This window comes from Aptenodytes patagonicus, chromosome 8 (assembly GCF_965638725.1).
Source record: "Aptenodytes patagonicus chromosome 8, bAptPat1.pri.cur, whole genome shotgun sequence".
Lineage (NCBI taxonomy): Eukaryota > Metazoa > Chordata > Aves > Sphenisciformes > Spheniscidae > Aptenodytes > Aptenodytes patagonicus.
The window spans coordinates 2,808,859-2,829,842 of record NC_134956.1 but is presented as its reverse complement, the minus strand read 5'-3'; the positions used below and the strand labels follow the sequence as shown (position 1 = coordinate 2,829,842).

The window sequence follows — 20,984 nt, the reverse complement described above, 5'->3', positions numbered from 1 at the left end:
ATTTATGATTACTTCTCCATCTTTGAGAAAATAGGACTTACATCTAGACTAAAACTAGCTTACTTTGCAGAAATCAGTAGAAGGAAAAAAAAGTTGAAATTATTTTCTTAAATTAGAACATAAGTAAATAAAGTGAAATTGCACAAAATTATGGACTGCACAGTTCTGACCTCAGCATACACTGCTGTGTAATGTACAACAGCTAGAAGTGCTGTTGGAGGATCTTTTTAATTTTTTTAAACTTAAATTTCTTTTTGTTAAGTTCTGAAGTTTTAACTCCAAGATAAATCCCGAGTCTGTTGCTTATTACAGATACTGACTAATGTATGTTATGTTTTAATACTAAGCGTTTGTCTTGGTTTGAGGAATAAATGTGCAAAATGTAAAGAATTGGAAGAGAAATGTATCTGGCAAAGAGGCTGGATTTATTTGTTGTTCTGCTTATTAGTAATTAAAGTAAAGGAAAATAACTTTGCATGTAGTGAATCTGCATCAAATCATGGACTTTGGATTTCAGCAGCACGCAAGGACAAATTCCCTTTTTTTTTCCACTCATCAGTAAACAAGTGTGACAGGTAAAAACCATTTTGGTTTGCTACAGCTTAAGTTACCACAGTTCATTTGTTAAAACCCTTAATTACGCAGCAGTTATGATTTCTGGTATTGTCTTGGCAGAACAGAGCATATAGTGAAGGTAAATAGGAAAACATTTTTCCATATGAATAGTTCCCACAGCAATTTTCTGTAGCGTGTACATTGTATGTATGCTATTTCATTCAAGTGCACAAGTTCAGTTTCCTTGTCCTTCCATGATGTGCAGGTTAGCGTGTAAAGTTAATTGTGTTTTTAAACACATTAAGTAGATCATGCATCTTAAACCTTGAGATTTGGAGTCTTAAGATTTCCTGTTGCACATTGTAGATGTTTTAATATAGCAACTTGTCATTTTCAGCACTGTTTTTCTTGATCAGGAAGGGGTACAATGTAGAAATCATTAGCTGTTAGCTCCTGATGCAGAGTAATGTATTTGGAAGCTTTCTTTGTCTGTGGGATCACAAATTTCTCTGTAAATTCACTTTTACTCATTTGCCGTTTTCCTTGTGCGGTCAGTACACTGTTAATGAATGCCAGTGCGTATGTGTAGCAGTTGTGGTCGTGTTCGTCATACCTAGGAAAAATAACTTGTTAGTAAGAGTTGGCACTAATCCATTAATTACTGTGCATGGAGGAATATTTTACTGAGTGAAATAAGGAAGCGCATGCTCTCCAAGAACTACTGCCACTTTCCTTTAATGCTGGTGCTTAAATATATTCTATCCATCGCAAGTTGTACTTTCCAGCCAGGGATACTAGAAACTGAGCTTAAAAGAAAAAAAAAAAAAGGGCTGCAGACTTTACAAAAATGAGGTTTTATTTTTTTATACTTATTTGGCTTTTACCTTGTTAACCGTTGCTCTTCCATATATTGTTACTCTGTTATCTTGAAAACTTCTTTCTGCAGCAGCAATGTTAATTGTGTGCTCCTGAATAGGAGCAGCCATTTAAAATGCTCTTGCCTTTTTTCTGCCCCCGCCCCAACCTAGGAACCTATGGCACTTACCTGTTCTTTTCACTGTCAGAATGTTTCTCAGATTCTCCCAAATGTTTCATGTTGGCCACTAACAACTTCCGTAATTTATTCCATTCCCTCACCACATAGCGCTGCTTTTTCCCCTGGCCCTGTATAACTGCATTTGATGCAGACCTGCTCAGACTCCTGTTTGCCATCTGCCCAGTCCTCAAGCTTCTTCTGTAATTGCCTCATCCTGTGTCATTTTTCCCTTGTTCTTCCTAGCCCTGTGACTCATTCCTTGCCTTGTACTGTCAGCGGCTCCGTGGTCTGTGTTGCCACAGGGAATCTTCTGTGAGGCTTGCCTGTCAGCCCTGGGAATTTACAAGGTGTTACTGCAAGATCTGAGGACTACGGGTATCAAAAGCAACCCTGCGACCCTGAGCCCAGTTCAGGACAGCTCACCGTTTTCTTCAAAGCTCTTCTGGTTTGTTAAGGGTATCTGAAGTGACCTACGAGCTCCCATTTAGTAAGCAAGCAATTTGCTACAGTGTACTTACTTTACCAAAATGATTGTTAAGGAAAAATAATTACGAGTAACTCCAGGAGTGGCCATCATCACTGTGCAGTACAAAACATCTGGAAATTACCCTGAAAAAAATGTTGGGTTCACCAGCTCAAGGCTGAGTCTGCAGAGCGCCGCAGCATGTCTGGGTAACTTACGTGTACACAAGTGCTTTACTGAATCAGTTCCACAATTAAGCAGAGCACGTAACTTTTCTTTTTTGTATTTCTAATGCAAAAGATTCTGTAATATGCTTCTCTTTACCACCTGTCTTCCAGTTAGCATCTCATTTTTGGGAAGCATGTCTATATCCTGACAAGCAAACCCAGTATCTCTCAGTAATTCAAGATATTGTTGGTCATGGCTGTGGCCGCTGTTCTTTGCTGCTGTTACAGACCATCCTTCCCGTAAATGAAAAGCAATCAAGAAAATTAGAATTAGGCTTGGCCTGAACCCAAAGGAGTTACAGGATTAGTTTAGCGCAGTTCCTGCCCATTGAAAAAAAATAAACAGAGGAGTTAATTTAACATCTTTAAAAAAAAAAAGTTCACTTTTTTAGCAGTTTAGTGGTCACTGGCCTATCTGTGGAAGAAGTAGGTCACTTTGTCAGGAGGTGGCAGACGGAGGAAAACCAAAGAAAAGCTTGTAGAAGAGATGCACACATCTATCCACCTTCTACCAATGCTTTTTTGACATCAAGTTAATTTTAGTTATAATTTAAGGCACTGGGAACTGTAAAAGTATCAGGGAGACAAAAATCCTATTGGCTTTACAAGTTCTATAGGTGTTTAAAAATTCTATTGTATGTCAAATTCTTTCATCTCCTGGTATTAGGGAGGTAATACATTTATCTCCGAAATTTTATAGTCATGCACATTGCTAAAACCTGCTTTTGATTTGTTGTGGGTTTTTTTTCTTTTATATAAGATGACGTCTGCATTCATTAACTTAAACACAGAACTATGCTCAGACAAGCTGTTTGTTACATGTACTGTTCCCGGTGAACAGTTCAAGGACTGGTTTTCTGGAGAGCAGGCTGCTTTGTCATCAGCCGGCTTGGTGATGTGGCAGTGCATGTTTTAGCTGGGCTGCGTGACTTGTAATGACATCAGGCATTAACTGCAAGGAAAGCTATAAAGAACTGAACGTTCTCGTTGGAACAGACTGGTTTAATTAAAAATGTGTGGAAGTCTTTCTGTATTTAACTATCCAAAGCAATGTTACAAACCAGCTGGAAGAGCTGGATATGAGGTGCGTTTCCTATTTCTGATCACTGACAACAAAGAAGTCATCTGGATGCAAGATCTGGGCAAGAATCCCATCAGTGTGGTCAGCCTGTAAATGCAAATACACCTAAAACTGTGGAAACCTAGAAGAAATAATTAGAGTTGCGCCTGGACTTTCCTACTGCTGTACCCAGCAGTGTACTCTTCGAGGTAATGTTTCAGTGAACTGGAGTTTTTCTTTAATGCAAAATTCTTGTTGCTGAAGAAAACTTCCCTAAAATGATGTCTTATTTTAGAGCTTTTACATTCCAGCACGAGTTTGTTACTTACTACTTAAAAATACTCTTTTTTTCTGTTTAGCAAGGCCACTAAGTTTCAAGTGATAGCGTTGTTTAGACTTGGTTTGTTAGAAATGTGTGTTGTAAAGGAGCGAGGCTCTGAATGAACCACAAGCCTCGCAGGGTCCAAACCAGAATAGCCCAATTTACCATCCCAGACTAAAAACTCCCATTGTGTCCAGCTTTTAAATTACGTACCTGTGAGGAAGCCAGGCCTCTCCCACAGAAAACTCCTCTAGGAGCGTATCCCACTGCTGAAGAAGCCCAAACATGTCGGGCTGTACTAGTGGGATACTAATGCACTGTTCCCATCCCGTTTCAGCTCTGTGAATGCCCTCTTCATTGTAATTATACACCACGCCTGAAAATAAAGAGGAACAGATTGTCAGGTGGCACTGGAGAATCGGACTTGTAGCCTTTGTTTTTGGGTTTTACTCAAATGATGAAAGCTACTACTAGTTTCCCATACTGCCATTCCTTCTTAGGCTTCCCGTCAGTGGCCTTATGTGGCTACAGAGTAGAAAACTCAGTCCCTGCTTTTACCAAAAACCTGTTCTCATTTTTACAATGTAATTTCAGATGTCTTTTGCCAACAAAAGCAGCTTAAGGACAACCAGGCTTCTTTTTTAAACCCCCAAATTAGACCATTTTTATATTAAATAAGTATCTCAAGTGAGATTTTGCAGGATGGGCCTACTCTAGGAGAACCTGATACGATTTTTAATGTGGCTTTTCTTAACTTTATTATTTTATTAGGGGTATTCTTAGAATTAGAAAAAGTTGTGTTTAAGTCAAAATTTGCTGCAACTTCTTCAAAAAAAGTAGGCTGCCTAGCTTTTTATTTCCCTGTGTCAGGAACAGAAGTCACCTGTCAACTCCATTCTGTGCAGCTCCTCAGCATGAGGAGAGGTGTACGGCTTTGATTTCAAGCTCTGTGTGCTCACTGCTGCAAGGCGAGAGAAGTTCTTGGACTCAAAGATTTTTTGACCGTTACGTGATACTCTTTTGTAGTGAACAGCTAAGCTCCCCGTTCCGATACCTGCGGCACGCTGAGGAAGTACGCGTTCTTCGACAGCAAAGCATCAGGTATTTGGATGTTGCAGCCTGCATTTCTAACAGGTACCAGATATTGCCGCAGCAGGAGAGGTGGCTCTGAAGTCACCGTCACATTTGGATTACCTTAGGTGGAGGGGGCACGGCCGAACTGGGCATACAGTCCAACTACGAGGTGTGGGAGACGGGCAGTAGTTTGTGAGGCAACTGCGAAGTACTTTTTACCGTTACTGTTGGTTATTCCCACGTGAAGATCAGATTTCCCGTCGTATCCTCTGAAAGAAACACAGCGGTGGGGGTGCTGGACGCCAGCGCTGCTTGTCCCCGTTAGAAACGGCCTTGCACCCTCGCTCTCTCGGAACGGAGAGATGCTGCTACCGGGACCCAAGAGGCGGATGGGGGCGCGGGGAGACAAAACGCTACTGAAACCACGGAAAAGGCGTTTTCACGTCCAAAAGCGGGGGGGGAGAGCGGCGCCCCTGGGCCTGCGGGCACCGCGCCGGCAGCGCGGAAACCTGTGAAACCGAGGGGGAAGCTGCCGCCTCCCCGGGCCTCCCCCTTTGCCCCGGCGGCAGGCCGGACTCCCCGGGAGCCGCCTGTCCCGCTCCCCCCCCCCCCCTCCCTCCGCGGGCCCCTACCCGAGGAAGGTGCCGGCGGTGGGCCGGAGGAGGAAGGCGCGGGGCTGGCGGTGGCCCTGGCGGAAGGGGCTGGGGAGGCGGACGGGGGCGGCGAGCAGCCCGGCGCCGCGCAAGGGGCGGCCGCAGGCGGGGCAGCGCGGCGGCGGCCGGCGGCAGAAGATGTCGGCCCCGCAGTGCCGCACTCGCAGGACGGCGGCCTCCGCCATGGCGCCGAGCGGCGCTCTGGCCTGCCCCGCCGCGCCTCTGTGGCGCGGCGCGTCGGCGAATAGTGTCCGTGCGGGCCGCCGGCGGGGGTGGGGGGCGGGCGGTGTCGCGGCCCCGCCTGGCTCCGCCCTTCCTCCCCGCGGCTGAGCGGAACCCCGGCGCGCGGCGCGGGGAGCCGGCCGGACCGGCGGGGCGGGCCGGCGCGGGGCGAGGATGAGCACGAAGCAGGTGACCTGCAGGTGAGCGCCGCCGGCCCGGCCCGGCCCGGCCCGGCCCGGGGCCTGCCCGCCCTCCCTCCGCCCGGCCCGCGGCCTGCCCGCCCTCCCTCCGCCCGGCCCGCGGCCTGCCCGGGGCCTGCCCGCCCTCCCTCCGCCCGGCCCGCGCCTCGCGGGGCGGCCCCGCCGCCCTGGCCCCGCGGAGCCGCTTGGGGCCTGCTCGTGGCGAGGTCGCGAAGGCCTCCCCCGCCCCGGCCTCCGTGCCGCGGGAGCGCGTTGTCCTCCGCCTGGGGCAGCCCGGGCTCGGCGGCGCCAGCCGCTGCGTCGGTGGTTGGCCGGGTGCCTCTCTCGGGAGGCGGCGGCAGATGCCGGCCGGTGCCTGCGGGCGGGGAAGCGATCCCCGGCCCGGGCGGGGCTGCGGGTGCAGAGAGCGGTTACGCTGCTTTGCGGGCAGCCTCCTAACGGGGGATCTTTATTCTGAGGACGAAGCGGGGTCGGGCGCGGACGGAAACGCGCTTCGGCGTTGCCCCTGGGAAGGAAAACCGTTCCTATGCTCATCTTTGCAAAACAGACTTCTCTGACCAGAGCTACTTCTCCCCCAGGTACTACATGCAGGGAGTGTGTCGGGAGGGAAATAAGTGTCTGTTCTCGCATGATTTGTCTACAAGCAAATCCTCTACCATCTGCAAGTATTACCAGAAGGGACAGTGTGCCTATGGAGCTCGGTGCAGGTAAAGACCTGACTCTTTTGGGGATGGGGAGTTCAGAAGAACTGGGCGTAATAATCGCGTGCAGTCGGCTTTAAACTCCAGGGAATCAAAGATCAAGAAAAGATAGGAGTTTTTAAATGACAAAGGGAATGAAATAATGTGTTAAACGTGAGCTTTTTCTCCCCTGACCAAAACCAGCGTATGGATGCAGTGTTACAGTTTTACCCTGCCTTGGCTTCAGCCGTTATGTGACTCTGTAGAAATTGAAGTTCAGGTTTCACGTATGTTTTTGTCTGGTTCGCATCATAGTAAGACCTATTAAATACAAAAAGCCAGAGCCTCCGATGTGCCGCTTCACGTGAAATGACATTTGGCTGCGTGGTTTGCTTTCCACGTGACTGAAGCGGCTGGAAGCGGGCAGTGTTTCGGCAGTGCTTCACTCCGCTCTCCTGGTGTAGCTCGTAGCCTCCTTTGTGCAGATTCTAACGCGCAATTTCAAGGACTTTCGGTCCTGTCTTAGAACAAAGTGTTTTTCTCACGCTCCCCCAGGTTTGGCGGGAAAGCTGAACGGTGCCACACCTTTTCCTGAAGTCTTCTGGTTAAAACTCCTTGAGAAATGCTCTAGGAAATACTGTGCGTTAGTTAACGTTGTTACATTCCATCAGGGAGGTGCCCCAGGGCAGCCCGTGGCTCCTTTGTGGAAAAATTCTGGTCACGGATGAGAAGCCTGTGTTTGTACCTTCACCTGGCAACACCAGGGGACCTGGCGGCATTGCTGCGATGGCAGTGGCTTAGTTATATTTCCTTTCCTTTGCTTAGCTCGTGGTACCAAACTTGGATCAGGAGACTGAACGTCGGTGATTTCTGTAGCTTCTGTTAGCTGCTCACATCGAGTTAGGAACGTATAGTGTTGCTGACGGCCCTGTTATTCACGGGGACCACGTCATACGCTGGCCGGACCGTAATGATGGCTGCAAAGCCTGGTGCGGTTTTACTCCAGCTGTTTCGCTGGAGTTCGGGGCATTCGATGCGCATAAGCGATTCGTGTGTATGGCACATCTGTAGGCACTAAGTACGGGACCAGAAACAGATACAGAGGATATTTCTGTTCCCATCAAAAAAATTCTAGGGTTCAGGTGTGTCCATGGCTTTACTGGACCAGCCTCTTTACTGCACTGATTGCTCTGCTGCTGGAGTGTACCTCCATAGCTTTACCGGATGTCTCGAGTCCTTTCCTATCCCGTATGCAAATGCTGCATCTTCTCCTGTGGCGTGGGAGCGTAAAGTCTAAGCGTTGCTGCTTGTAAGGGGAAAACAAGACCTCGAAATGTCACTCCTTCCTGCACAGCATTTTGATGTTGCTTCTCAGAAATGCCAGCAAACCTGTTTGTGTGAGGAGATGACGAAGATCTAATTTAATATGCACATGAATAATGTTTTTTCAGCTGCGCTGGGTGTCTCTGGAGAAGAAAATAGAGGTGTGCTTTCAGAGGCATCCATTTTCTGAGGCTGAGAAACCTTTTAGTCTGGCTCTGAAAGAGACTGAGCAGTTCAGTCAACTTGTCAGAACAATCCTTTAAAAAAAAAAAAAAAGCAGCTATTCAGTTTTATTTTGTTTAAATATTCATCGGGGGAGCTGTCCCGCCACTGTGCCAAGTTTAGCCTTTGTAACACTTGTTCTTTTTCCTTTCGCAGGTACGATCACACCAGACTCCCTGCGTCGGGGGGTGCAGCGGCCCCTGCGCCGCCTCCCCTCTCGTCGGCAGCGCCGCACAACCCTCGCCATCCTCCCGAGCACAGCGCGCCGATAATCAGGAGCAAACTGCACGAGACTGGCAAACGGGAGAAGAAAACGCTAGTGCTCAGGGACAGAAGTGAGTGGGAGCGGTGCTGTGCTCGTCCTCCTTGATGCTTGATAGGAGTTAGGTGGTTTTTCTCCTTTTGTTACTTGAGTTTCATGGACAGCTGGAGAGGTGCAGTCGGACTTCCTACCCGATGAGGCCTCTTTCCTGGAAACGCTTGTGCCTGTCAGTGCCTTTTAATGACCGTGTCCAGCTGACTGGCTTTTAGCCTGGTGTTCCCTGAAGGATGGCTTTTGTTTTGGGGGATTTTGCGGGGTGTTTTTTTGTTTTGATTTGGGGTTTTTGGTCAAAATATCTCTGCCCCTCAGATCTTTTTGTGCATTTTGTACTTAACGTGAGGGCATTTGAAATGGTGAGAAACCTGGCTGCTTTGTGCCAGGGTACCTGGCGTGCGCTCTGTGGAGGATTGTGCCAGCCCTTAGGAACACAAGCACGGAGATGTCCGTCCACGCCTGACAGGCAGGACAGAGGAGCCGAGCCCCCCTGCCGCCTGCACCCCTGTTCCCATCTGTTCTCACTGTCGCACTGGATGGGCCGGTTGCCCTAATGTGAAACGAGAGGATTTTTTAGCCTATTTGTAAACAGAAAACAGCTGAAAAAATCTTGAAATCAAACTTTTCAGTAGGTAGTTTGTGAAAATTTTTGTGATTTGTGAGCAAAAGGGGCTTAGAGATGAGATTTCATTGAGGAGAAAACTTTTTTAAAAAAAAAACTGGTAATCATTGGAAAGAAAGTATATGGAGCTTCTTGAGTGGGTTTTGTGCAGTGTCTTGTATGGTTCATATTATGTTTCTGTTTCCCAAGATCTGTGTGGCTTGAATGAAGAAAAGCAGAAACCCAGTGCCGCAAGCAGTGTGCTGTGTTGCAGTGACCAAAATGATAATCTGGAAATGAAGCCCCATTCGTATTTGGAAGCTATTTGCAGCGGACTGGAAGATCCGGTAGCTGGAAGCTCCTGTGCTGACGGAGAGCAGCTGTGTCCTTACGCTGCAGCGGGAGCGTGCCACTTCGGGGATCGCTGCCTTTACCTCCATGGAGACGTGTGTGAGATATGTGGATTGCAAGTACTTCACCCTTTCGACCAAGAACAGAGGAAGGCTCACGAGATGGTAATATTAACATGAAATTGATGTGAGGTTTGCTTTGCTCAGTGCAAGATTTGGTTGGTTTGCTCTAAAATCCAGAGATGTGTTTTGTAGAAGAGCCTGTTGTTCCAAAGAGCTTTTGTTTTATTGTTTGTCTAGCTCTAAAATGATCCTGAAAGCAGTCTGTTCAAGCATCTGGGGCTTAGTTGGTAATGATGATGCAGATAGCCTTTTACAGCAACTTCTTTTTTTCCCATTTCACCTTTATCGGAAACTTGCCTGCAGCCGGTCTGCTGAGTCACCTCTTTAAAAGTCTCTTCCTGGTCGTGGCTGATTTCAGGGCAGGGTCAAGTAGGGACAGACTGAACCGAGTACAGAGATTTTGGAGCTGAACTTGAAGTAGGATGGCTGGAGGGACTGGATGAGGAACTGGTTGGGTAAAGATGGGCCTAAGGGGCTGCTCTTTTCTCTGCCTGGCTACCAGGTTTAGGTCAGGGCTGGTCAGGAACAGGAGTTCTCGAGGCTGAGGAGGAGAAAGACCAGCAGCATTAGTGGTTACTGAATCATAAGTGTCTCCAGAATCTGGAGTAGAATCCAAGGGGTTAAAAATCTCAGTTTTTGTGCAGCCGGCATATACTTGCAAAACGTGCTGGCGTAGGAGTTCTCACTTCTCCCGGGAGCTCGTTGATATCTGGCAGGGTGTCCCGTCACCGGTGCTGCCAGGTGCTCAGCTCCGGAAGCAGAGGTGTGTGTTGGATGAGAAGGTGCAGTAGTCAGAATGCTGCCATTAATGTGGAATTATTGTGTGTCCTTTTTTTTTTATTATTATTGTAATTTAAAGTCTTTTAAATTTGTTTTACTTGTCCAGTCCTGAGAACTTAGAAAAGCAAGAGGTAAAACTATGCAGGTATAACCAGCAGCTCACCTTGCAGTGCTGTGAAAGTGTAAATCGGTTATTGATTGCCACTGCTGGGATACTGTGCTGAGAAGTGCTGTAGGAAAGCCTGTAATGAGAGACTAATTCCTTAGCTAGGGTAAAGCTTAATATCTGGCGGATGAGTGTGGCCTTAATGCTAAGCAGAGTAACATCTTGAGTGTGGCATCCGTTCTGGACCCTGAATTAGACGGGTTTAGGGGTATTTGAAGCATTTCCTTGTGCAATACCTGTTCCATGACAGAGATATAGAAAGGTGTAAATGAAGAGTGTTCGGGCAGTTTTACTTCTGATACTCCTGAAGCTGCAGAGAACATTGAAGGGCTGAAATATGTGATTGAATTTAATGTTCTTAGAATTAAATTATGACGATGAAGGGTAAGAATGATGCTCTTAATCAGCGTACCTTATTTTTCCTGTAATAGATCCCTTTCATAGACACGCTTGTTTTACAAGGAACAGGCTGATCTATGGACTGCAGTAACCAATGCCGTCTCTCCTGTGACAGATGTGCATGGCGACATTTGAGCATGACATGGAGAAGGCCTTTGCCTTTCAGGCAAGCCAGGACAAAGTGTGCAGTATCTGCATGGAAGTGGTGTACGAGAAACCATCAGCCTCCGAGAGGAGGTTTGGGATCCTTTCCAACTGCAATCACACGTACTGCTTGTCTTGCATCCGGCAGTGGAGATGTGCCAAGCAGTTTGAGAATCCAATCATAAAGTAAGTTGGTGTTAACCAGAGTCTCTTCTCTGTGGCCTGTGTCAGCGGTGTGCTTTGTCTTGACACGGAAATAAAACTGGTGATAAGGGATTCTGTAGCTGTAAATATTAACATAGCCATTAATAAATCCGAGCTCAGAAAATCCCAGTCCAAGTGCTGGCGAACGCCAGGACATTGGAGTTTGGCTGTGAGAAGAACTACCTTAAAGACGAGTGGGATGCATCGGGTATCCTTTGGTAAACAGTTTCCTTACATGCTGTGGTCCTGTGCGGGAAGAGCTTGGCCCTTTGTAACTTAGCCCTCTCTCGTTGCGTTGACGGTGGGGCAGAGTGCACACGTGTGGACTCTGGAACAGCCGAGACCTTGTTAACCTGTGCCCTTCACAGTACCCTGCGTGCAAAAACAGTAACTCCTTTTTTTCTGTGTATGTGCTTAATTACTGGATTTTTCTCTAAATTACAGCTTACTCAAGCTAAATGTCCCATTAATCACACATTTATCTTTATCTGAGTAAATGCCTTCATCTTCTAGCTATATAAAAACTGCATTCCAAACATGCTCCTCCTTAGGTGAGAGAATTTAAAACATCTAATAAGGGAAATTTCCATTTTTTGAGCATCTCTCTGAAAACCCTCTCAAGTTACAAGCGTGCTGAGGAAAAGGTGGGAAGTATTTTCAGTCTTCTGCCAAAATAGACTTTTCTGCACAACTTTCATTATAAATTTCATTGAAGTGAACGTTCGCTCATTAGAACGTAACCTGTATTGGAGTCGAGCTTCTGGTGGACAGGTACTGAGATATTCTGCCTGCAGTAGAGACTGTGAGGGGTTTTTTTCAGAAACGGCACCCTGGAAACCGGTTTGAGTATGGATTAAATACTAATACAAATTCTTCAAACATGTTTTTTTACATTTCTCCATAATGGTGAACGTACCGGTCGTTGTAAAGCTAATCTAAAGGAGGGACTTGGCTTAGTTCTAAAAGCACTGCCTGCTGGGAGGCAAGGTGTTTTATGGGACTTATGGGGAGGGGATAAGAAAGCCTTTCCTAGGCTTGTTGAGGTACCTGAAGTTGCATATTTGATTCTTGATCTTTGTTCATGTAGAAATCCATCTCATAAAACCACTAAGTGAAGAACTCATCACTGCTGGTAGAAGTCAGAGCATGGGGATTAGCAAACACAGTTTACTTCTGCATATTGAGGAAATAAATACCTGTTACTTTTGTTCAGGTCTAGAAACAAACGCAAGGTAACGCACGCCCTGACTGCACTGAATTGGATCATTTTGATTGAAACTAATCACAAATGTGCACGTGTGCTGTACTGACGTGGGAGGAGGCGTCTGCTGCTTCAGCGTGACAAACCGTCTCCCTTTCCCTCAGGAGACTGCTGTTTCTGGCAAATTTATTCAGGAGTATCACTCTCGGAAAGTAAGAGCACTGCTGTTTTGTCTTGATCCATTAAGGTCTTGCCCGGAGTGCCGCGTGATATCCGAGTTTGTCATTCCCAGCGTGTATTGGGTAGAAGACCAGGAGAAGAAAAACGAGCTGATTGAAGCATTTAAGCAGGGAGTGGGGTAAGTTCAGTAACCGCAAATACTGTTTACATTGTCCCTGGCATAGGTACACTAAGACTTCAGTCAATCAAAGCGCCTGTATTTTTAAACTTTATGTAATTACAAACCATTCTACAGAGAACTCTTAATCCCTGTCAACACTTTTATTTGACAGCTATGAAGGGGTCTGTTGTGTAATTATAGATCAGAAATTACTCCAACTCACTGTGCTCTGAAATGTTGAAGCCATTTCAGTTCACTTGCCAAAATTGGCTTCACGCGTTTTCTGTTGATCCCTTAGACACAATTGCCTGGAAGGTTGTCAGTTACTGAGGAAAACAACCAGGGAAGGAAAATGTAATAGTCTCTTGAAATATGGGATAAAAATTCACGGGGCTTTTGCAATGTGTACTGGAAATGGTAAATACTAGGGGACTGCATTCCTTTTATTGTCTAATAACGATTTGCCTGGTGCTCGGAGCACTGGGAGAGGTCTGCTGACGGGTAGTTTTACAGCAGCTTTGCAAAGCTGTGCTTGCCCGGAATGCGTAAAGGGTTGTGTAGTTCACAGAACGGTAAGACAGCATTACTTATCTCCTTGCTCACTCTTCTTAAGGTAAACAAGCAGAGCTGTGCTTGACCCGAGTGAGCGATGACTTCTTGCCGAAGGTTGTGCAGCTTTATTCTGTGATGTGCACCAACCTTTAAGCATGCCCTTTGGAGTACGGAAAAAAATAGGCCTAATTTAAGTCCGTGTGTAGCTGTTGCTTTTTCAGCTGCTTGGAAAGCTTTAAGTCTCCGAAGTCCTGTTATAACACAGCAGAAGAATCGTTGAAAGCAGTACTGCTCCATTAAATGAATCCAGCATCTTGCCTTGTTTTTTCTAGTCAGGCAAAATATTTGAATAAAATTAATCACTTCAAACTGAGGTTCTTCGGATACGGTTTGTTTTCAATACCCTATTGCTGTCGTGGTTTTTCATTTTAATTCATAAGGACTTTGGATTGAGGATAGTAAGTTGCGCTCAAAAGCCTCAGCTTAGCGCAGTTTTTGACTGGCCATGTTCTCAGTGAGGTAAGCTTTTGTGTTACTGGAGTAGAGGTGTCAGGTAGTGGTAGAAGTTGGGTTTTGGCTCCTGTCAACCTGTCGTGTAGAAGAGAATACAAAAAGGGGTTTTGCTTAAGTGCTCAGCTAAGACTAATACATTGTGTTGGAGATAGATAGAATTTCTGCACCAAAGAGGTTTTTATGGATAGATCTCTTGGCAGTCAGTTTAACTTGAGGATTTAGTATTGCATGGAATGAAAAAATGCTAACAAAGGGGAGTCTAAGCTAAGAGCAGGGGTCATGCCCGCACAAATCCATTCCGATTTATATGCCAGCACAGGAGGGAAAAAGTCAGACCTAGAAACCTGGAAGTCGCAGACCACCTGAGTTCCAAACCAAGGCAAATTCATTCCGCTTTTCATGCACTGCCTGGTTGGGGGGGGTTTGGTTCTGAGGGGTTTTTGTTATTGTTGTGCTTTGTTCTCCATTTAGTTGCTATTTGATAGACTGTATCTATACCTTAGGAACCAGTTTCAGCACTATTTGCACATTAAGTTTACAAGTTCAATTGCGTTTCCTCTGTAGTTTCCTCTTCAGATGTTTTTCATTGTAGAACAAGCCATCACCCCCCTCCCCACCGCCCCGAGTACTCTTGTATGACCTCTGTAAGGAACACCTTTACCAAAAGTTGCTACACAGCTACAACAGCTTAGTTGAACAACAAAGCTGATGGAAACTTAAATTAACAAAGTATTGTCATAGAACTTCCAAAGGAGATGACGAGAGGAACAGGTTCATAAAAATGTAGTGGTAGTAAATACAGGAGAGGAATGTTGCTAGAGAAATAGCAACGGATTTGTTCATTAGGATGAAAATGCATGTGTAGGATCAATGACATCCTTTGAACGTCCCTCACTTCCCATGTCTTAAGATAGTTAAATTTTTTTGACTTACGATGCTGTTCTTTTATGTCTGTCTTTGTTCACTTTTGATGATCTTGCCCATCTATTTTGACTGCTGTCAGTTAGGGAATGGGAGACCAAAACTCTTGGTGTGTTAACAGGAGCAGTACTTCGCACCACTGACTAAGGCCAGTGAACTCTATTTCCTACGAGCTGAAGGCAATAACTCTCTCTCTTCTAATTAAATCAGGAAAAAACCCTGCAAGTACTTTGAACAAGGGAAAGGAACTTGCCCATTTGGAGGAAAGTGTCTTTACCTTCATGCTTATCCAGATGGGACGCGAGCTGAACCTGAAAAACCACGGAAACAGCTCAGCTCTGAGGGGACTGTGCGGGTAAGGGAATACTCCAGTCAAGTGTAACTAAAAACACATTTTGAATGTCAAGTGTACCACTTAAATATGTTTCATACCATGCATGGCCTCAGAGAAGTGAAGAAAGCGTCGTGTCCCTCAGTTTTCCTTAAGGCACGGGTTTGTTATTAGGGAAAGGAGAAGGCACCTTTCATGTAGCAGCAAAAATTTATTATCGTTTATTTTTTTCAATGAAGCCTTCTCATGGCAAACCTTTCTTCAAGGGAATTCTGCCGTTAGAGCTTTCGCCTGCGGTATTAAAAACTCATCTCGCTTGCCTGCATGTAGCTGGCAGTAAGACCAGCTAAAATGGTTAAAGCCTTCTCAAAAACTCGTTATGGCTTGGCCACCACCCTGAATGGTCAAGGCAGGCCTACTGGTTTAATTTAGATACAGCTTGTTCATGCTGGCTAGTTTGACCTCCCTGTGTTCATACTGTAACACTAAAGAGAGCGGTTGGCTCTTTGAATTCAACAGCGAGCGTTGCCGAGAACGTTAGTAAATCCAAGCACAAACCCAGCTTTTGAATCTCAACTTCTTTTTTTTTTTAAATGAAGAAGTAAGACTGATAATGGAAAATATTGTGATGGAACTGTGACAAGTACTGGTTCACGCTCAATCAGATTTTCTTCTATTCCAGTTCTTCAATTCTGTTCGTCTGTGGGACTTCATTGAAGACAGAGAAAGCAGGACTGTGACCAGCACAGACGGTGAAGTAACAGAACTTGGAGAACTTTTAATGCACCTTTCTGGGGCTGATGAGGAATCTGCTACTTCTCAATAAAGGGAACTAAAGGTGCTGTCTTCTGTAGCAATCTAGCTATTTATTTAGCAATGCTTTTACTTTCTACAGCACAGTTAGAATGAATGTGCCCTGTGGTTTACTTGTTCAGTCCTGGTAAAGTTTTCAGATAGATAGTTTTTGTATGGCAACAGAAATACTAAAATATATTTAAAAAGTTAAATTGATTGCATGGAAAAATAGCCCTTAATCCCAAGAGGGTTTTCTCCCTCTTCAGCCTAACATAAGCTGTCTTGTGAGTTGAGTGGTAGTGTAAATACAGCTCCTCTCTTACCATTTAAAGCTTGAGCTGTTAAAAACTGTTGCTAAATCTATTTTGGGTGTTTGCTTTTTTCCCCCCTCCTTCACTAAATCAACTAAACATCTATCTACAAAAACCCACTGGGAATAACAGTCACTGTAGCTTTTTCTTCCTTGTAAAGGAGATTTAAGAACTAATACACTATACCTCAAAGTAGTGCCTAGAGTTCAGAATGAAGTTTACTGTATTCTTACAGCGAGTGTTTCAGTAGTGGGGCCTGGACACTGCCCCACTCTTGAAGACTCTGCAAGTCAAGTTCCTACCCTTGTTTTAAAATAATTAAAGTGTATAGTGGCAGGAAGTGTCTCTTAGAGCACCCGTTGTAAAGCAAATACAGCTGTGCTGATTATTACATTCAGGCAGAGCAATACTGGAGTGACAACGTACAGCTAAATTAAACTTACAGCACAAACTGGATTTTGGAAGCTGTTTCATGAGAGCACGCAGTTACTTTCAATAGTCATTGCAACAGCAATAGTTCAATTGAAAAAAAAATTAACTAGTTCAAATGTATTTAACTGGAAGGGAAACCTTGATTCGGGTTAAATGAAGTAGCCAAAATTAAATGAAGCAACTAAGTAATTTTCTGATCTCCTTATGTCAGTGATCTTATAGTTTGCAGCTCTATGACATAAATAATTTCAGTTACAAAAGAAACATTAGTTTTAACTGCTGCTTTTCTTACTGTGTGGCTGATACTTAGGCTTTTCTATCTCCACGTACCTCTAGCATAGTGAGCAATACCTTTCTGAAGCTGTAAGTACAGTCTTGGAACAGCCCCGTTTCCACACACCTCCCATCGCCAGTTGCAGCTGGCAGACAGCGTTACTGAAAGCACAGGCAGGAGTTCAACCGTTGCCCATGTAAGTGACATTGAAGGTGGCTGCACCGGTACTGGCAGCTGGCTCCTTCACCTGTAGCAGTTCTTCAGGAGGTCTCTGGCTCCAGCCGCCCATTTGCCTCTTTCAGATTAAGGACAGCAACGTTCAAGGCCCGGGAGGTGTGAGGGATTAAGGCACAGCTCTCCTGAGTTAACGGAATTGTTACCAAATTTTATTTTTGTTAAAAATTTAATTCATGTTTGTGTTGCAGAAGCTCTGAGCAAAAGCAATTTGATTGTGAAATTTGATATATGAAGTTAATTCTGCCAAGTCATTTGTATTAACTTTGCAGTGAAACTAAAAATTCAGCCTGGACACAACTGAAATGGCTGCTGAGTAATACAGCGTTAAACCACTTGAGTACAAGCAGAGTTTTCTCAAGCACATTCAGCATACGATCTTAAAATAAATAGAGGGCCCATTTAACTGACAGCTTGAGGATAAGACTGCATACCCTTGAAAGGTTGCTTGTCTGCTTAAAGATTCGAGCATTTCAGAAAGCTTGATTGTTGAGACAACAAATTTATTTGTGTTGTGAAGCGAAGTATTTAGAAACACTTGTGCAAAAAAACCTTACGTCAGCACGGCAAATAGGGCGCTGCTTTGACAGTTAAAAACAAGGATCTAGGTCACTGTCATAAAGCAAACAGCAGGAACCTTAATCTGGGATTCAAACATTTTTAAATGGCACCAAGTTAGTGACTCCAGGATTATCTGCTTCATCTGTGGGCTGGCATTTCTGGGTCAAAACTGAAGCTGAGAAACACCCCGGATGAAAATACTACCTTTCTAAGGGTTCTGAGAGACGAGGGAGAACTGCCCCATCTCTGCTGGCCAACAGGTCCCCCCAATTCAACATGCAAATTTTGCTCTCTGTTCTGACCTAGGAAATGTAACTTCTCCACAATTACTCCTACTCTAAAGTTAATTTTCAGCAATGCTTACTGTGAAGTCAGGCCTTAGCTGGTCAGTATCCTTAACCACTTACTTGTCAGCTTCCATTTAAAACTGGCATAAGAAAGCACCAGTGAAGGTCTTTCTTACTCTAGTAAGTGGTATTAGTGTAATTCTTCATTGCCAGTTACAAAGGTGAAGGAAAATAAATTATCACTGGGAGAGGGGTAGTACTGTAAGACGAATGTTCAAGAGCTCTTGTCCAGACATAGTTCCTAACCCAAAATACTTACACCCCTTAGCCTCCCTGCTGAAGCTTGTTTCTGGCTGGTCTTACACATATTTTTTTGCCAGAGAGAAGTATTTTCAGTAATAAAATATACTGAAAAAAGTCAATGGAGAGGATGTTCTTTACCTTAAACAAGACATTCCTGATTTACTTTGCCCCAAGAAGACATAAACCAGGTAACAGTAGTCTGAAATTAAAAAGATAACTTGTTTTTCAAAGCTACCTAGGGACAACATAAAGAGACATTTTAATGTAAGAGCACAGTAAGACTTAGAAACTCAGACCTTTTCAATTCTTCACTTAGCAGCTTTCATCTAATTTGACATCCAGTGCTGGTCAAAATAAGCCTGTTTATCAAAAATATTTTAATTTTTCAAGAGACACATAACCTGTTTTAAAAATTAGGAGTTAACGGTTTCTTTTTGGAAATTAGAGCTGATGTAAAAGCAGCTTACCATTTCTCCTTTTTTTTCCCTTCTTAAAAACTCTTCTTTATTAAAATGAAGGTAAAATGAGAGATAAACGATGTTTAGAGAAGGCTGCAGTTAAAATACCAAGAATATTATTAAAAATCATGCAGAACGATATGGAACAGTTTCCGTCAACCCTCAGTTTACTCTTTAGCAAGCAAATTTTATGGTCATGCTCAATTATCACCTAAGGATTAATATTCCACCCTTCTTATAATGTTATAAGGCATTCTGTGGACAAACAGCCTAGAGATTGTTTTTTAAGTATGTATCTGGCTTACGTACTTACGTACTTCAAGTTCCTCTCTTCCCTCTCATAAGCGCTTTGTGGGTTTTTTGCTTGCTGCAAATAAGGAGCCGAAATGGCTATTTTGACATTACAGGCAGTTCAGAGTTGCACGCGTAAGCTGCCAAAATTCATAGCAAAAGTATTTTGCCTAACAGCTCTTGGGCAGCAGTTTAGAGTGAGGTAACAGTGGTTACAGACATCTTGTCTCTTCACTCACTAGACCGCAGCAATGTATTCAGATAGGAGCCCCATACTTCTCTGTACGCACAGAGAAACACAAAACCCCAAGCTTCCCTTCCAAGAATGGAAACCTGGCTTCCGTTCTTTCCCTAATGAACATATTTAAACAGCACGCTATTTAAAAAAATAATTTCTTAGATTAAACCACCTATTTTTTTTGTCATCTGCGGAGTTCAGCCAAGACAACAAAACACTCACTTCTGTCTACGTAGAAACAGGTTCACAGAAAATGCAATGCAGAGGAAAAATGGTGCAGTTAAATAGCTTGATAGCACATCAGTGTAGGTATCTTACTAAGTAGATGCTGCTGAAAGATTATTACAGTAGAATAAAAAACATCTTGTAAAGAATGTGATTTGAAACCTGTAGGTTGTCATATCAAGTGTGTTTTTACTTGAACTGCTATTACCTATCCTAGTAACTTTTAAAAAATAATTCAGAATGTCATTTTCTGAGTTTTTCATATCTAGATGTACATGTCAGAACTATGAATTACTACATTAAATGATGACATTGAATCTTAAACCTAAAATTTAATTTATTTTATTAAAATAAGATAATCAGAGGAACCTTGGCTTACAATAAATGCATTTTCTCAGGAGCAATAAAAACAAAATTAAAACCCAAATCAGCAAGAAAAACTGTATATGCTCAGTTTCCTCTTGATAGTGCATCTCTTGGACGACAGCTTCAGATGGGATGAAGACTACGCTCATTTTGCAGAAGTATACAGATAATGTTAATTAGCCTTTTCTCAGCCACAAAAGCCTGTCTTTCCGCACTTACCACCTCATTGGGCTGCAAGAAACAAGTCAATAGTACCAAAGTAAGCTGCTTAAGTTACTGAAGATGACCATAGCAAGACTGGCTAGCTTCCTTCTCTGAGCAGTACAGTTCAGAATATGTTCCATTCTTTTGCAAGAGTTTTTCTTCTATGTGCAAAACTATTGCAAAACTATTTTGTGTTGAATTAGCATTTTAACTTATTTCATTGGCTTGATGAAAGCTCTTAGGCAGGAGCTGATTTCCAGAAAGTTTTTTCCTCTTCCCTCAGTCTTGTTTGCAGATACCCATTTCAGGCAAAACTCCCCCAGCTTGAAGTGGCGTACGGCACGGGGCAATCAAGGAGCACCATAATGCATCGTCTTTCCTCAAACGCCGAGGCAAGCCATCCTTGCTGTAAAAAATACCAATTTATCAACAGATTCAAATCAATCCAGAAACACTGCCAAAGAAACATCCATCGCTTCTGTGTATGGGAAAAATAAGGCTCAAGTGCATCTATTAAAAAAATAGTAATAGATCTCTTGATTCATAGTCTGTTAACTATCCCAGTAAAAGAAACTGTAGAAAAAGGCAATGTGGAGCTGTGTCCCTGCAGGATAACAACTGTAGAAATCCTTAGCAGCTTGTTCTTAAAACTGGGACGCGGATAATCCTGCTGGCACTGATCCTGTACACCGAGGCATTAAAAGCACAACTTCTGTTACTTCTGTCCCTTTCCCATCACTGAAGAGAACCAGGGACGGGGAGCACGATCTTAAAACACGGGCAGTCTTGTGGATGTTAATGTGCATGAATTTATGTCCTCTGTGTGGGCGGCACGATGCAGAGATGGTTCAGAAGCACTCCGGTTGATTTTGGGTAAAGAATGTTGCAACAATTCAATGGACGACAGTATCTGAGGGAAACACACATAAAATGAAAAGGCGGCTTGTTAGAGCTGCTTGTCTTTTTAAGTCTTAAACCTTCATTTATTATGGCTTTAAGCATATCCTTCAGAGCAACAATATACTAT

The 20,984-nt window shown here is 44.1% G+C and overlaps 3 protein-coding genes across 14 annotated transcripts in view; 1 reads left to right on the top strand and 2 right to left on the bottom strand.

Annotated features, from left to right (window-relative positions):
- Window positions 1–406: 406 nt before the first annotated feature.
- Window positions 407–5,575, bottom strand: MKRN2OS (MKRN2 opposite strand). Of its 4 annotated transcripts, XM_076345970.1 has the most exons (4): window positions 5,370–5,575; window positions 4,957–5,006; window positions 3,877–4,039; window positions 407–1,168 (listed from the first exon to the last, which is right to left on the bottom strand). In XM_076345970.1, exons 1-4 carry the CDS (start codon window positions 5,573–5,575, stop codon window positions 949–951), a joined length of 639 nt encoding a protein of 212 aa, XP_076202085.1. In that variant the 3' UTR covers window positions 407–948. The 4 variants fall into 4 exon arrangements, with proteins under 4 accessions (XP_076202085.1, XP_076202091.1, XP_076202086.1 ...); XM_076345976.1 differs by lacking the exons at window positions 4,957–5,006; window positions 5,370–5,575 and adding an exon at window positions 4,858–4,931; XM_076345971.1 differs by lacking the exons at window positions 4,957–5,006; window positions 5,370–5,575 and adding an exon at window positions 4,547–4,851.
- Window positions 5,576–5,741: 166 nt separating this feature from the next.
- On the top strand, window positions 5,742–20,308 carry MKRN2 (makorin ring finger protein 2). Of its 2 annotated transcripts, XM_076345969.1 has the most exons (9): window positions 5,742–5,812; window positions 6,391–6,519; window positions 8,194–8,372; window positions 9,165–9,469; window positions 10,888–11,102; window positions 12,569–12,679; window positions 14,858–15,002; window positions 15,661–15,816; window positions 20,241–20,308. In XM_076345969.1, exons 1-8 carry the CDS (start codon window positions 5,787–5,789, stop codon window positions 15,802–15,804), a joined length of 1,254 nt encoding a protein of 417 aa, XP_076202084.1. In that variant the 5' UTR covers window positions 5,742–5,786; the 3' UTR covers window positions 15,805–15,816; window positions 20,241–20,308. The 2 variants fall into 2 exon arrangements, with proteins under 2 accessions (XP_076202084.1, XP_076202083.1); XM_076345968.1 differs by lacking the exon at window positions 20,241–20,308 and having other exon boundaries at window positions 15,661–19,711.
- RAF1 (Raf-1 proto-oncogene, serine/threonine kinase) overlaps window positions 19,707–20,984 on the bottom strand; it is an 81,199-nt gene continuing 79,921 nt past the window's right edge. For all 8 annotated transcript variants that reach the window (XM_076345960.1, XM_076345962.1, XM_076345961.1 and 5 more), the window contains one exon: window positions 19,707–20,867. In XM_076345960.1, coding sequence (XP_076202075.1) covers window positions 20,727–20,867 — 141 coding nt within the window. In that variant the 3' untranslated portion in view covers window positions 19,707–20,726. The remainder of the gene's footprint in view (window positions 20,868–20,984) is intronic.